Source organism: Poromitra crassiceps (genome assembly GCF_964638095.1).
Source record: "Poromitra crassiceps genome assembly, chromosome: 1".
Classification (NCBI taxonomy): Eukaryota; Metazoa; Chordata; class Actinopteri; order Beryciformes; family Melamphaidae; genus Poromitra; species Poromitra crassiceps.
The window spans coordinates 91,908,387-91,926,026 of NC_139623.1; the positions used below are offsets into that span (position 1 = coordinate 91,908,387).

Genomic DNA, 17,640 nt, shown 5'->3' on the forward strand with positions numbered 1-17,640 from the left:
CTGGGGCAGGGGAATGGACACGGGGGAGCCAATGGGTGAGCAGAGCGGGGGAGCATTTCCCCTTTATCAGGAGGACGCAAGGGACTGGAGGGAAGAGGAAGCCACAGACAGACAGCCAGTAGCAGAGTGAGACAGCCACGTCCCCGCCAGCAGCCGACGGGGCCCAGCCATGTCCCCGCCACAGCGACCCAGGATAGCGACCCAGGACCCCGGCCAAGGAGGAGCAAGCAGCCGACACACTATAACCCAGGCCTGATTGCCATTTCTGGACGAGGCTGGAGCCTGGTCCAGGGCAGTGTGAGTAGCTCACGATTGTTGTAGTGATTGTCGGTCTAGTCGGGAGTTCCTGAAATACCAAGTTACGTTAATTTGCAATCATAGAATCATAGCGCTACTGCTGTGGGACCGCGACAACACGTACTCGCCCGCTTTTCTCTTATAGAGGCCACCTCCGAGGGAGTGGACAGCGGAACCGAGACGTGAGGGAGGCAGAGCGCTGTGCGAAGGATTGCATGAACGTTGGTGCGGCGCTGTTGGGCGGCTGACTGGACCCCGGCCGGAAGTGAGGGGCACGTCGGCTGAGCTGGGACCATCGAACACACGGGACTCTATCTGTGCTTTTTTAGTTGTACATTTTTATCTGTTTTTATTCCCTGTATTTTAGTTGGCTTTTGAAGCCCTTAACCCCATTTTTACCCCTCATTTGAAATGCCCCGGTTTTAACACCTATTTATATTGTAGAAAATAAAAGGCATTTGTTTTGGGTACAGCTGTTTCCGTCTCTGTCCTTGGGTCTAGTTACACTGCTCTCCCTTGTATATAAAGAACCTACCTGGTACATTTTGGTCCACCTTTTTATAGAGTTCCTAGGCTCTATCCAAACAAACCTAGGTGGCGTTGTCAGGCAAGCACCACCACTAAGCCAAGCCGTTACATATACTGACCCTGATAGTCAAGCTATCTGACCTGTATACTGACCCTGATAGTCAAGCTATCTGACCTGTATACTGACCCTGATAGTCAAGCTATCTGAGCTGTATACTGACCCTGATAGTCAAGCTATCTGACCTGTATACTGACCCTGATAGTCAAGCTATCTGACCTGTATACTGACCCTGATAGTCAAGCTATCTGACATGTATACTGACCCTGATAGTCAAGCTATCTGACCTACTGACCCTGATAGTCAAGCTATCTGACCTACTGACCCTGATAGTCAAGCTATCTGACCTACTGACCCTGATAGTCAAGCTATCTGACCTACTGACCCTGATAGTCAAGCTATCTGACCTACTGACCCTGACAGTCAAGCTATCTGACCTACTGACCCTGATAGTCAAGCTATCTGACCTGTATACTGACCATGATAGTCAAGCTATCTGACCTGTATACTGACCCTGACAGTCAAGCTATCTGACCTACTGACCCTGATAGTCAAGCTATCTGACCTGTATACTGACCCTGATAGTCAAGCTATCTGACATGTACAGTATACTGACCCTGATAGTCAAGCTATCTGACCTGTATACTGACCCTGATAGTCAAGCTATCTGACCTGTATACTGACCCTGACAGTCAAGCTATCTGACCTATTGACCCTGATAGTCAAGCTATCTGACCTGCATACTGACCCCGACAGTCAAGCTATCTGACCTGTATACTGACCCTGACAGTCAAGCTATCTGACCTGTATACTGACCCTGACAGTCAAGCTATCTGACCTGTATACTGACCCTGATAGTCAAGCTATCTGACCTGTATACTGACCCTGACAGTCAAGCTATCTGACCTGTATACTGACCCTGACAGTCAAGCTATCTGACCTATTGACCCTGACAGTCAAGCTATCTGAGCTGCATACTGACCCTGACAGTCAAGCTATCTGACCTGCATACTGACCCTGACAGTCAAGCTATCTGACCTGTATACTGACCCTGACAGTCAAGCTATCTGAGCTGTATACTGACCCTGATAGTCAAGCTATCTGATCTGCATACTGACCCTGACAGCCAAGCTATCTGACCTGTATACTGACCCTGATAGTCAAGCTATCTGATCTGCATACTGACCCTGACAGCCAAGCTATCTGACCTGTATACTGACCCTGACAGCCAAGCTATCTGACCTGTATACTGACCCTGACAGCCAAGCTATCTGACCTGTATACTGACCCTGACAGCCAAGCTATCTGACCTGTATACTGACCCTGACAGCCAAGCTATCTGACCTGTATACTGACCCTGACAGCCAAGCTATCTGACCTGTATACTGACCCTGACAGCCAAGCTATCTGACCTGTATACTGACCCTGACAGTCAAGCTATCTGATCTGCATACTGACCCTGACAGCCAAGCTATCTGACCTGTATACTGACCCTGACAGCCAAGCTATCTGACCTGTATACTGACCCTGACAGCCAAGCTATCTGACCTGTATACTGACCCTGACAGTCAAGCTATCTGATCTGCATACTGACCCTGACAGCCAAGCTATCTGACCTGTATACTGACCCTGACAGCCAAGCTATCTGACCTGTATACTCACCCTGACAGCCAAGCTATCTGACCTGTATACTGACCCTGACAGTCAAGCTATCTGACCTGTATACTGACCCTGACAGTCAAGCTATCTGACCTGTATACTGACCCTGACAAGCTCATCCAGCTCTACTTCATCAATCAGGTAAGCAGTGGAAACAAGAGATCTACAGTAGTCAGCCATGCTTCTGGCTTTCCTTACAGAAAGATTTCCATACAACACACAGCACACTATATCAGGTAAGTACAACTTCTGTATGTACCAAGTGCACCTATACACGCATTTTACTAGCTGCTCAGGATGGAGCTGGGGCAACACATTCTCACTCTCAACCATTCAAAAACTGGTCAGGAACTGTTTCCCTCACTTTATAACGGATGGGGTTATCGCCTCTCGTCTTTTTTCACTGACCACCGGTGTGACCACTGACTTGGCCCAATAGTGAGTTGCGGCAACCACCGCTCCTTCCCTGGGCTGAGGCAAAGCCCAGACCGGCGTGACCACCACGCAGGTTTTCCAGGTTACTGTCAAAACTCCTCCGATTCTGAAAAATGAAGCCAACGTGGAAATGCAAAAAACTGCAGTTCTGGCCACTTGAGGCTGGCCGCAAAAGCGAATCATTCCCCATAAACCCCCATGTTAAAATGTCAAACTTTACAGCAGAAATAAACATGTTTACAGCCTGGTTTGAAAAACAGTTTTGGTCTCTAGCAAATTTTTTATATAACTCATAACTCAGACGTTTATACAGTCTATGACTGCAAAAAAGTCTGATTGTATAGAAATTAATGGAAAATGACTTGATTTATGATCTCAGTAAACACTTTCCTAATGAGTTTATGGTCTCAATTGGTAGTTTCAAGTCTTCTTCAATACAGCATGATGTTCATTTTGTAACTTGTGGTCCGTTCCGCTTCAGTCTGGTTCGGCCCGGACCAGTCTGGTGCAGTGTGGTGTGGTCCGGTACGGACCTGTCTGGTCCGGGTCCGGTCCGGTCACAGGTCTCTGTTGAGTCGGAGCTTCTTGTCCCTGATGTGCTGCAGGAGGATCCTCCCTCTCTGCTCTACAGCGTGGATCAGAGGCCTCAGACCGCCCACCCCGCCTCGGCTCTCCCAGAACTCCCTGTCCATGTAAAGAGAGCGCAGAAGAAGACTCTCCAGACAGCCCGACTGCAGCAACGACACGGCTCTCTGTGGAAACCTGCCAGGAGAAACCACATGAGAAAGAGTGCTGAAATATTACTGCAGCACAAGGTCAAAGAAGAGTGGGTTTCATAAAAAGTAGTTACAATCTTTTGCCCCAAAAATCATTGTTATGGCTCTATGAAATGGTCTTTGTAAATATTTGTGATTCATTATTATCAGCATGAGGTTCGCAGATGCCTCCTTTTCAGCTCATGTCAACAAAGGCTGACTCAAAACCTCCATGGAAGAAGTCCAGAATAATTGTGTTTAATTATACCTTTTTCATTATTATACCTAAATAAATAAACAATAAATGAATAAATAAATACATAAATAAATGAATAAATAAATAAATAAATACCGTAGATAAATAAATAAATAAATAAATAAATAAATTGAAATTTGTCTTTTTCCACCTCTGGAGAATCACCAGTTTTCCATTTATTTTGTTTCACATTACCCTGTGAAGCGCAATAATGTAAGATTTTAACATGCTATTTCTATGCTGTTTCAAGTGTGGGCTTAAGATATTTAAAACCATTTTATGGAACGGCGTAGTAATCCTAAGTGACAGACAATGGGGAATTTCTATCAGACCTGATTCATTCAGCATATTGAATAGTAGGCTAATTGAATGCACACTAATCTAATCAGCCAGACACTGTAACAAAATGCTAACAAGCTTCCACTGGACCTTTCTGATTTGAAAGCTTCACACCAAGGGAAATATTTTATTAGATGTGTTTTGTTTTCTACTGAAACCTTTCTTTAAATCTATGTTTTTGAAACCATACCTGTAGGCTGTGACAAAAAATGAGTTTCTGACATCGTTTGGTATGTTTTATGGAGCACCGTCTGCCAAGATGAAGCCAAAACTACCCCCAATTTGCATCTCCAGCCTTAAATCAGCAGTTTCTACTTACTCATCTATGCCCTCGACCAGTCTGAAGTTGAGGTTGTCGGTGGGCTGGTGTGGCCTGCCTGCGTTATCTATGAACACTAGTCTGGAGGGGTCCGCCTTCCTCACCTAGACAGGGAGAGAAAAGAGCTCACAATTATATATATTTTTAAATCATTTTCTGTGCAGTGAGAAGTGGTTCAAACTTCCTGCCTGAGTCACAAGTTACATCCGGTAACCCAGTGGAATGGCAGGCGTACCGCGCACTAAGGAACAAGATCACTAAAATGAATAGACAGAAGAAAAAACAATACTATCAATCCAGATTTGAAAGAATGTAAAAATGACAGCAAAAAAGGATGGAAAATACTTAAAGAAGTTACATATAGGGATAAAATAAATAAAATTCCTGCATTTATTGAACTTGATGGTGCATATATAACGAAACCTCTGGAAATTGCAAATTATTTCAACAATTATTTCATTGATAAAGTAAGTAAGATAAGAAGTCAAATGATGCCTGGGTGTGGTAATCTCTCTGATTCTATTATTAAAAATGGAATGATCAACGAAGGGGATCTTGAAAAACTTATTTTAGCAATTAAATGCGATAAACCATGTTATAGAATAGATAACTTGGATGGCAGACTGATAGCTATCAGCAAGAATTCTGGTGAAGCCAATTTTTCATATTTTCAGGTTATGTTTTGATGAAGGTGTTTATCCTCAGTTATGGAAGACTGCAAAGGTGACTCCACTGTCCTTTCTCAGGACCAAACAGCATTTTGCCTGTCTTGAGCAAAATTCTGGAGGGAATTGTGCATAAGCAGATTCAGCAATATTTTGAAGAAAACGGTATTAACTCTGATTAGCAGCCATAAAGCAGGGTTTTCTACATGTTCAGCTTTAACATCCCTTACTGATGAGTGGCTAAAACAGATCGACAAGAAGTCAGTGGTGGGTGCTCTTCTGTTGGACTTCAGCGCAGCCTTCGATATCATTGATCATGAGTTATTATTAATGAAACTGTTGGCTTATGGGTTTAAAGATTCAGCTATTACATTTTTGAAAAGTTATTTGTCTAACAGACAGCAATGTGTAATGTTTAATGGCACCCTTTCAGACAGTGTAATGCTTGAATGTGGCCTTCCACAAGGAAGCTGCTTGGGACCCCTCCTTTACTCTATCTTTGTTAATGATATGCCATTTATTTTAAGAAATGCACGTTTGGCCATTTACGCGGACGACACAACCATACATGTCTCAGCGGAGAACATTGAATTAGCGAATAAATTGCTTCAACAGGAGCTAATGCTAGTTTTTAATTGGATTTCTGAGAACAAGCTAAAGTTAAATGTTTTGAAAACCAAATGCCTTGTTTTGGGCTCTAAACATGCCCTGAGGTCTTAACCTAAACTGTGTCTTTCTATGCATGGTGCTACCAATGAACAAGTAAGGGAGGCAAAACTGTTGGGTGTGATTGTGGATGAAACACTATCTTGGTCCACCCACATTCATAATGTAGTATCTAAAATGAGTCGTAATATATCCAACATTAGAATAAGTACCTACCTGCTAAATGAGAATAGCCTACTGTTAAATTATTAATTAAATCCCTAGTCTTATCACATCTTGACTACTGTGCAACAGTTTGGTCCAGTGCGTCAAAACAAGAACTTGTTCAATTACAGCTGGCTCAGAACAGAGCAGCACGGCTTGCTCTCCGCTGTTCAATTCGAAGCAGTGTTGAAGGAATGCATGCCAGGCTGTCATGGATGAGGGTGGATGACAGACTGACATGCAGCCTTATTAGGTTTTTAAGGAACATTCACATTTCACGTAAACAAGGTTTTTGGTTTTCACAGCTTCTACCTACAAACAATAGACTTGGCTATACTGTAGCACCAGACAAGCTTTGGGCAGTCGTTTCACCTTGCCTTTACCTAGAACCAATGCCCTTAGGAAAGCGGTCATGTATAGAGCTCTGTGGCACTTTGGAATTGTTTCCCCCCATACAGTATCTCACTGTGGTCTCTAATAAATTCACTTTTAAAAATAAGCTAAGAGAAGCTGTCTTGAGTCAAGAACTCAGATTAGGTCCGACATAACCTTCCTTGATTAACAGACCTGCTATTTGAGTGACTAATTTTGTTTATGACCTCACTTTTTTGATTAATTTGACTAACTAATCTGCTATTTGAGTATTATGTATCTGACCTGCTGTCAACTTCTTTTGTTTATGACCTCACTTTTTTTGATTAATTGATAACTGATGTGCTATTTGAGTATTATGTATACTGACCTGCTGTCAACTTCTCTTGTACAGCGACTAATTTGTTATTTGTGGATGATTGTATGATTGTATTTTGATGTGGACCCCAGGAAGAGTAGTCTCCACTAAAGTGAAGACTAATGGGGATCCTTTTAAACAATAAACAAGATATAGTTCACCTTATTGGCTTTTATTCATTATTGTTCGAGAGGCAGTTCATGATGCTATTTTGTAAATTCATGAGTATATAAATAAGTTAAGTTAAGTTATCCTTTATTTATCCCCTTGGGGAAATTCATCCTCTGCATTTGACCCATCCTCTACTAGGAACCTTCCTAGAACTAGGAGCAGTGGGCAGCCACTGTGCAGCGCCCGGGGACCAACTCCAGTTCTTTTGCCAGTACCTTGGTCAGGGGCACTGACAGGAGTATTAACCCTAACATACATGTCTTTGATGTCTTTGATGGTGGGAGGAAACCGGAGCACGCGGAGAAAACCCACACAGACACGGGGAGAACATGCAAACTCCACACAGAAAGGACCTGGGACGGACCGGGGTTCGAACCCGGGACCTTCTTGCTGTGAGGGAACAGTGTTAACCACTGAGCCACCAAAATAAACATTGTCTCAGCCCCGCTCAACACCTCATCTTGTTTGGAGGTGTTACTGCCGGAGGAGGTAATGATACCATTGGAGATTAAACACTTTCCCTGTAGTTCTGCCATTTGAATGCAGTGATAAAGTCACTGGCGGAGACCTTTGAGTCAGCTTTCCAATAGTGTGATTGCACACCAGGACATTTGGAGTCTGTGAAGAGGCTTTTACAGTCTTATCGCACATTCTATCTAACAACAAAATTCATATGCAACATAATCAACGCCTACTCAGAGCCATCTGCCAGCCTGAAAGCTCATTAGTGAGATATGACAAAACCATACATCGATACTGTGGGGAATATTGTTATATTTGCAGCTATTATGTGATATAGAGAGTCGTTTTCCTATGTTGCTGTGGAACAATGTCGGTGTTGAAATGTTGCGTAAAAAAAACAAAAACAAAAGAACAGTATCTCACAATGACAGAAAACAGTAACCTTTAATAATGTTGAAATTCTTCGACGAGGCACAAGAAGAAGGTATTTTCCATCACATCACAAATGCTTTAATCAAAGCACAGATCGATAAACTTCACCTTTGACGCACAAAAATCCATCAATCAAACAGACACTCCCCAAAGTGCACCTTTGTGATATGAGTTAAAAAAGTGAAAAGTGCACTACACTGGGGACTAATATGATTCCCCTGCCATCACTGTTGGCTGCCATATTTACCAGGATGTGAACCAGCAGCAGCTGCTTGGTGTTGTGACACTTGGCGTGCAGCAGGTTCTCCATGCAGGTGTCTGTGGGATGGGGTCTGAAGCCACAGCAGTACCTGTCTAGACGGTCATTCACCTGCAGGGACAGAGGAAAAGGAAAGACCTTCACACATAAGACAATGCAAAGTCAACAGAATAAGCAGTGGTACAGCCAGGCAGAGCTGGGCTTTTTTACTGTGTGTGATGAGGAATAAACATCAGAAAAATTAATATGATTAAATTCTTATGGATAAACGGAATTCATATGCACACTTCATAGCCACAACTCTTTGAATTAGGGAGCATTTTTACACAGAATAGCATAGGAGAGAATCTGATAATCACTGGGCTGCCGCTACGCCAAAGCGTGTAATAGACCCGGGTCCGTGGCATGTTTTGCGTCGAAGGCCGAGCATCCAACGGCATGCCAACATTTTGAAAACGTTGAATTCCATAGGTACAACTTGGTTATGGCTAAGGTTAGGGTGTGGTCATGGTTAAATAGAAAAACAATTTAGTTCATTCTTACGCTGGGAATCGAACCCCGGTCGTTGGCATCGATCGAAGGCAAATGTTTATGCCTTTTCTCCACCCCGTGTCACTGGCCATCATTTTATTTCAAGCACCTAGTGCCTCTATCACCCCATGCTGGTACTGCACCTTCATACTGTACATGCGTGCACATCGTAACACACAGATCCCATCATACTGGCTGGATGATCTCAGGTCATGGCTGTTTTGCAGAAATACGCTTCACAAGTACAGCTGCTCAAGAGATATTTAATACCATTGATAAGTCTGAGATAGCCTAATTAAGGTTTAATTATATAAAGTGTTGAATGAGATATCAAGCCAAAATAATTTCAGTGCAATCATATAACCTATATAACCTATAGCAGGAACATTATCATTAAATCTTTTATTTATACTATTCCCATGATGCCACATGCATTTCCTTCCTAGCAATAAGATGCTTTGTCATTTTTATCAGCTCATTGGCTGTGGCTGTAATTTTATGATAATCACCTGTCAATTTATTGCAATCACCTGACATTTTCCTACCAAGATGGTCGTGTGGTGATATACAGAATACTATATGAAAAATAGATTCAAAGCAGTAACACTCGCATCAATTGTACAACCAAGAATTGATCATTACAATCAAATTTACCGTACAGGGAGGTTTGGGCTGTATCAGAAACACTAGTTAGAATTAAGAAATAGTCCACTAACAGAACATTAGAAAATGAATAGAAATGATCCATGCTGCTGTAGAAAATCAGAACCATCATAACTCATTCTCCCATCCAGTAGCTGAGGAACTCATAAACTACATGTGAAGATCATCTAGGCGTGAGAGACATGTGATTTACTCCATGGTGTTAAAGTGTGAGATAGACACAGCCAGAGACAAACAGACACAACCTTAATGAGATGGCACACTCAGGTCAACTGTGTGTGTGTGTGTGTGTGTGTGTGTGTGTGTGTGCTTGAGTGAGTGTGTGTGTGTGTGTGTGTGTGTGTGTGTGTGCGTGTGTGTGTGTGTGTGTGTGTGTGTGTGTGTGTGTGTTTGCTTTGTTTTGTGTGTGCTTGAGTGTGTGTTTGCTTTGTGTGTGCTTGAGTGTGTGTAATGTGTGCATCTGTTCACATGCGCATGGCTGTGTGACTTACACAACCCTGGAGTGCCATCAGGTCAAAGTTGTGTGTGTGTGTGTGTGTGTGTGTGTGTGTGTGTGTGTGTGTGTGTGTGTGTGTGTGTGTGTGTGTGTGTGTGTGTGTGTGTGTGTGTGTGTGTGTGTGTGTGTGTGTGTGTGTGTGTGTGTGTGTAAGAGAGAGAGGGAGGGGGGGAGAATGCGTTCCATGCTCTTCTCTGCAGTAAAGTCGCACCAACCCTGTTTCTTCCCACTCCTTTGGTCCTATGGTGGAGTTTTCACAGCATGCTGCTACATTGAACTCTCACACTAGAATACAGTGATTTGGAGTTTGCTCCAAGAGCCTTCTGGAAACATTGTCCCTCCCACCACACAACGCCCAGCCTCAGGCAGAAGACAAGGTTGCGGTCAGAATCAACACACAATTCAAGCAGAACAAATGGAGCGCTGGGTGGTTTTTGGTGAGACTGTTAGGCTGGAATTGCTATCTGAGTGCTAAGTCACGAGTGTGAAGCTAATATTATTCATTTTTCGGTCATAACGGTTGTGTTTAGGAACAGTTCGTTATTTATGGAAGGGGTCACTGGAGGAAAATAGGGGAGGGTGATGCTTTTTAAAATGTTGTCTCACGGTAGCTACTGTTATTACTTTGAGTCTAGAGGAGGGTCATATGAATTTGAATGGATCAAATATATATTTATCTTATTTTATCAATATATATATTTTTGCTTTTCAGAATTCAGCAACTATACCCAACAACACCCCTCCTGGCCAAATGTTTTGGTATGACCCGGTGTATTCTCATGGAAAAAAGAAAAGACTCAAAGTAGCCTACAAACGATAGCTGGATGAGAGAGAGGGAGAGAAACCATCGGTGGGGGGCAAGGCACCCAAAATTCATTCATAATAATCACTGGCTATCAAAACACTTTATTGTTAATACCCACATCAGTTTCGATGCATGAGGTAAGCTTGACTTCTCTTAAATTTCCAAGAAAGAAAAACAAACAAACAAACACCTGAATATATGATGTCAGGCGAGGCCAGTCAGGGGGAAAGTGGAGGAGTGCAGAAACGCCTGTTGGATGAGCAGTGGATGGCGGCATCAAATTAATTGGCAACTTTGATGATATTTCATCTGCGCAATGGAGCACGTCTCCTCCTGCGCATAATTATGCGGGAGTTCAGCTCACCTGATCCAGTGGCTTTGATCTCTGTTACAGCCCCCGAGTTGCAAGTTAAGCCAAGAATATGAACTTGTATATTGTTGTAACGCTCGTTAACAGTGTGTCAGAATACATTTGCCTCAGCAACTTCGCAATAAGACAGTATTCTGTGTGTTATGGAACACATCTGTAGCCTAACAGCAGCCAATAACAACGCCACGACAACTACGAAGAGCTGCACTGGCTGCCTTGACCGAAATAGACATTGCTTATGTGTGAAGAAGGAATGGAATTTTTTTCTAGTGCGCTATCTCAACTTGGCCATACTCGCCATAACTGTAATCATTTTTAGCTTAATCATTTTATATTTTATTTCATGGCCAGATGTGGCATTCTTATCTCATAGTAGTGCAAGTCAAGCTGTTACTGTATGTGCTTTGCCTAATTTTGTCCCATGCGTGATGCCCTCGCGCTGCCTATGAATTTATTGACACTGAACATTGTTTCACAAGCTAAAATAGTAGAACATTTGTTCGGAGATGGTCAATCATATTTTTCCAATCACTTGTGGAGGATCAAAGAAAAATATATTTTTGCCAAGGAAGGGTCACAGCTTTTTATTTCAGAGCGCTCCAAATCCCTCCAGTGACCTCCCCTTCTAAATAATGAACGGTCCCTTAGGCAAGTAAAACAACTTGTTTAAGGTTATGCATGCTTATGGTTTGGGACGAGGTTCAGGCATCAAGAGGTCCCTTTCAGACCACTTCACACCCAAGACTATTCCTTTGAAAGTCGGTTATCGGATGTTCAGTGCATCTGTGCGGAAAAACATGTATGCCTACAAACATGGACGGCTAGTAGGCTACCGCATGCTTCTATCAAGCACAAATCAACTATAGGCTATGGGAATCGAAATGGCAACTAAAAGTTGCTTCATAACACTACACAAAGTGAAACATTTGTGAAAAAGTAACTGCTTACTTATCACCGTGTGTGTCTCTCTGTGCCGCCATGTTGATTGTGACGTCAGAGTGTTTAACTCGGCAAACTCGGGCTTGGTGGATGCTGCCCGATTTTTCGACTCGGAATTCCGTCTTGAATGAGCGTTCCATTGCACTTTTCCCTGTTAGACATCATGTTCCCGCAATTCCGAGTTCAATGGAATTCAATGGAATGCACGGTTACTCTTTTAAAGAACTAGGCATCTCGCGCGCTATGCGCACTCGATTCCTAGGCTCGCCTGCTGCGCGGGCTCGCCCGCCCTGCAGCTCGCCGAGCCGGCCCTGCAGCCCGCATACGCAACTCGGCCACTATGTGGCCTCGCCCTGGCTGCTCCTCAGGGATGCTGGACTGGATACTGTGGCTCCCGACTCTTTGCCATCTCCAATGCACGCAAGTGGCAAATTTGGCGTCTTCACTACACGCAATGTGAAAGTGTCAAGTGGTTCTATTACGCAGATTGAAGACAAAGGGCTGGTCAAATTGTCACCTTATCCACAGCTCCCCTGTTCTCCCCAGGGTGTCCTTCATTGCCACTGTGTGTGCGTGTGTGTGTGTGTGTGTGTGTGTGTGTGTGTGTGTGTGTCTGTGTGTGTCTGTGTGTGTGTGTGTGTGTGTGTGTGTGTGTGTGTGTGTTTGTGTGTGTGCGTGCGCGCACGTGCGTGCATGTGTGTGGGCGCGCGTGCGTGCATGTGTGTGTGTGTGTGTATGTGTGTGCGTGTGTGCACACACACGTGTGTGCGTGCACGTGTGTGTGTGCCCTTCACACTGCTCTCCCTGCATCTTAGGTGTTGGGTTCTCTGGTATCAGAGCCGAGGGAGGTGTTAGTGGAGCAGGTAGGAACAAGTGTTCAGAGCTCCGCTCATGGGCTCTCAGCAGATCAATAGGAGGCTATTAGAGCATGGCCCTGTTACAGGGATTGACTTCTGGCAGTGAGGGCCGGGGGGGGTTGGGGGGGGGGGGAGCTGGTTCATGGATTATTCATATTCCCCCCCCACACACTGTATGGCTGTTAGATACTCATTCCATCTCACTGTGCGCACGGACACAACAAAGCAAGACAACATTACTGTAGGAGGATGTCAAATCAGCGATGGCCACCGTCTCTGCAGTGTAACTGGAGTGAGGGGAGAGTGACAGTCGGTGCCTTGCATGGCTGCAGACAGGGCCGATTTTACCAACGGGCTTACCGGGGCTGAAGCCCCGGGGCCCGGGACATCAAGGGGCCCAAAAAAAAAAAAAAAAAAAAAAAAAAAAATTGGTGTGCACTGTAATAATAACAGCAATAATAAATACTAAATAATAATAATAAAAGTGCTTGTTGTGACATCTCAGTGGCAATGTTTTCTTTCCAATCAGGCTGTTTATGAAAGAACATGATGGCTAAACCTACAGTTTGTGTTTGTAAGTTAGAATGCTGACAGGAGAGCAGGTGGTGACATGAAAGTTAGTGAGAAAAGGAGAAGATACTGAATAATGACATCACAACAGTATAATCCTAATGTTGATTTAAAATGAGATATTCCTTTAAATACGGCTAAAAAAGGTTAAAAAAAAACACTCAAATTTTTTCCCTTCCGCTTGAGGGGGGGGGCCCTGCAGAGATGAATAGCCCCAGGACCCATGAAGTGTAAAATCGGCCCTGGCTGCAGACGCTGTGTGTGAATGTGAGTGCAAATGGGTGAATGTGGACAGACATGCTGTAAAGCACTTTGAGCGGTCGCCAGAAAAGCACTATATAAATTCAGTCCATTTACCATTTTACAAGGCCAAAGACAGCCATATACAGTCTATTTACTGTGCACAACATACACACCCTATAGACACAGCATGGCATGGGGCCCTCCTCTGTTTTCACATCTCAGCAGAATAGTTCGGGGAGGAGGGGGGAGGAGGGAGAGAGGAAGTCAAATATCCAAATAATGGGTTTCTGAAGTTGGAGTGGTCATGCTGAACATGCTCAGAGAAAAGCATGGTGGTGATGGCAATATAATATGTTTTCACTTGTTTCGTTTTATGGCTTTTCCCACATTTTAAATAAATAGATTTGTGTTTTTTCTTCCTATACTCACTATTGTGCTAAGCTCAAAATAAGTCAACCCTCTATCGTATTGTATCCTTTCATATGGAAATGTATTATTCTATTCTGTTCTGTTCTGTCTACTCTATTCAGTGCCATTTACCCTCCAGCAGCTTCACTAATGTTTTCCCTGGCTGTAGAAGAGAAAAGCTGCTATTATTCAACCCCCTCTCCCTCCCCCCTCTCTCTTTCTCTCTCTGTCACACACGCACGCACGCACGCACGCACGCACGCACGCACGCACGCACGCACGCAACACACACACACACACACACACACACACACACACACACACACACACACACACACACACACACACACACACACACACACACACACACACACCTTCCCCACTTTGGAATCTGTGATTGTCTATCCTTCACCATCGCCATGGCAACCCTGACACTCACATCTATCTATCTATCTATCTATCTATCTATCTATCTATCTATCTATCTATCTATCTATCTATCTATCTATCTATCTATCTATCTATCTAAATGATCTATCTTTATCCATTACCTGTAGTGCGAGGGCTCTGCTCCATGCTCTGCAGTCTGCATCTTTACCAGGCTCGTTTAGCAGAATCATTAGCGACTGACACCACCTCATAAACAAGCTTTACTCAAATCCAAACATGCACGCACACAGACACACAGACACAGACACACACACACACACACACACACACACACACACACACACACACACACACACACACACACACACACACACACACACACACACACACACACACACACACACACACACACACACACACACAGCGTCCAGCACACATGAATATCCAGACCAAAGAGCTGTATTGGATTTTTAATTGAACCGACAGCGCTGCATCCATATCCATGGAGCTCCGATACACCCAACACACACCTACGAACACACACTCAAACGCACGGTGCAAGCATGGCGCACACACGCACACGCACACATACACACACACAAACGCACACACGCGCGGCACAAGCACGGCGCACACATGCACACACGCACGAGCACGCACGCGCGCACACACACACACACACACACACACACACACACACACACACACACACACACACACACACACACACACACCTAGAATGTACGTAGGTATTCCTCATTAAATTTCCTCATTAAGTTGAAATAGGCCTGGCAGGTTTGACCTGCTGTAACCTCTGTGCCTACAGGTCCATCAGTCAGAAATTAATGATCTGATATCTAATTACGCTCATGCATACTGGAGGGAGAAAGTCAGGCTCTTTCCTGCACCGAGGTCTTTCAATCAAGAGCAGTTACACACAGTCCCAGCATCACTTTGTACATGCATGCTCAGGGGCGTTGGAAGTACTTTTAGGTAGGGGGTGCTGCCACCGATTCAACATTGGGGGGGACGGCTGACGGCGGCCGCAGGGCGCCAAAAAATTTGGCCACTTTGTCGCCAGATTAGAGGAATATTATTATTAAGATTAGACTGTTGTGTCATTATTCAGTCACCTTTTCTCACTCACCTCCATGTCACCACTTGCTCCCACTGCTGTGTTGGAATCCTCATTCTCTCTCCCACCCTTTTTGGACTTTTAGCCATATTTAGAGGAATATTAAATTTTAAATTAACATTAGGATTATACTGTTGTGATGTCATTATTCAGTGTCTTCTCCTCTTCTCTGCAGCATTACTCAATTTACCCTCAGGACTCAGGGACAGTGATAGCCTACCTGCTATTCCTCCGATATATCCAGGGCCGGATTAATAGTACCATGGGCCCCCGGTGCTATTCATTTTCTAAGCTATTCATTTAGCCTTTTAAGGTAGTCATAAAGATTATATCTTCCAGACTGAAATGTTATAACAGAAGTGGAGTATTGGCCAGAATTACATGAACATTTGGACACTTATTCAGCGGGTATTTTGCATGTTGCGTTCAGGTGCACTGTAAAAAAAAAAAAAAAAAAAAGATTTTTTTTTTTTTTTTTTTTTTTTTACATCTCTTGCCACCAGGGGGTGCTGCAGCGCCCACCGCACCGTGCTTCCAACGCCTTTGTGCATGCTGCACTATAGGCCTGCGGGTATCAGTACTCTACCTTCAAGTTATCGCCCGAAATAGCCCAGTACCAAGTAATATCAAAACGTCTCCAGTCAAATGATACCTGCATTCAATCATTTTCTGCACAGATCTAGAGAAAAAAATGCTATTTGTATGGTTTTGCTCAGAGCCAATCACCGCAAGCGTTCTTCGACGTGTGATTGGCCCGTGACCACACTAGCGATAACCCAGTCTGTGGTGGTGACGTCGATCGGATGTGACAGAGTTGCCAGTTCAGTGTGTCGAAAAAGGTATTGAATGTACTCTTTTGGTATCGGTATCACTTTATCACTTTATTGGCATCATTCATTTTTAAACAATACCCAGCCCTATACGCACTACTGCTGCTCAGTTTATCCAACCAAAGGACTAACTAGGAGATCTAGGCATCTGTGTAGGTCTCTAACATTAATAACTGCCTGCTGTAACATAACAAATGCCCATATTTGAGTTGCTGTAGCGCCACCATCTATTGGCGCCAGATTCGCGTCAACTAAGTTTGGCATGGGACTGGACCTTTGTGCAAAGTTTGGTTTATTTTCATGCATGGGAAGTCCAACTTCCCGGGAGAATAATAACAATAATACTAATAATAATACTACTACTACTACTACTACTACTAATAATAATAATAATAATAATCAATAATAATTAATAATAATAATACTAATAATAATAATATTAAAGGTAATAATAATAATAATAATAATAATAATAATAAACCTTGGCAGAGAGGGAAAAAGCCTGACCCTGTCCACAAGCCCAGTTAAGAAAAGCGGAGTGAATCCTGAATATTACTGTCAGTGTCACTCTTACTGCTTAATCGATGCATGCAGGAAATATTTCATAGTGATTACATTATTGGTTGATGATTGCACTACTCAGCCAGAAGGTCTGATTCAGCAATGTAAAATAACTAATCAATAACATATGCTATTGCCTTAATGGATGAAATGGTATTACAATATAATTTCAAGGTTTTCTACTGTATGTTACTGGCTTTTTATTAAATTAGGGCCTTCTTTTATTACATTATCGCCATTTGTTACATGATAGGCAGTTATTACGCAACAGGCCTGTACAGCGTCAGACCCACACACAGATGTAGCTATTGTCTCATTTTTGACGAGCCTGCTGACCTGCGGTTGCACTCTGGCTTCCTCTCCACAGGGAACTGTTTGGAAAAGCCTCAGTGCTGAAGCAGAGGAGGAGCACTGCTGCAGCACGTTGCTGACGTGTTCTTCTGCAGTCTGCATCATGCTGAAGCAGAGGAGGAGCACTGCTGCAGCACGCTGCTGACGTGTGCTTCTGCAGTCTGCATCATGCTGAAGCGGAGGAGGAGCACTGCTGCAGCACGCTGCTGACGTGTTCTTCTGCAGTCTGCATGATGCTGAAGCAGAGGAGGAGCAC

At 43.7% G+C, this 17,640-nt stretch overlaps 1 protein-coding gene across 1 annotated transcript; it reads right to left on the minus strand.

Moving 5' to 3' along the window:
* Positions 1 to 3,534: 3,534 nt before the first annotated feature.
* Positions 3,535 to 17,489, minus strand: gask1a (golgi associated kinase 1A; the record flags this gene model as incomplete). The annotated part of the gene is made up of 4 exons (XM_083662586.1): positions 3,535 to 3,739; positions 4,647 to 4,750; positions 8,224 to 8,346; positions 17,370 to 17,489. 4 exons carry the CDS (start codon positions 17,487 to 17,489, stop codon positions 3,535 to 3,537), a joined length of 552 nt encoding a protein of 183 aa, XP_083518712.1.
* Between the last annotated feature and the right edge of the window lie 151 nt (positions 17,490 to 17,640).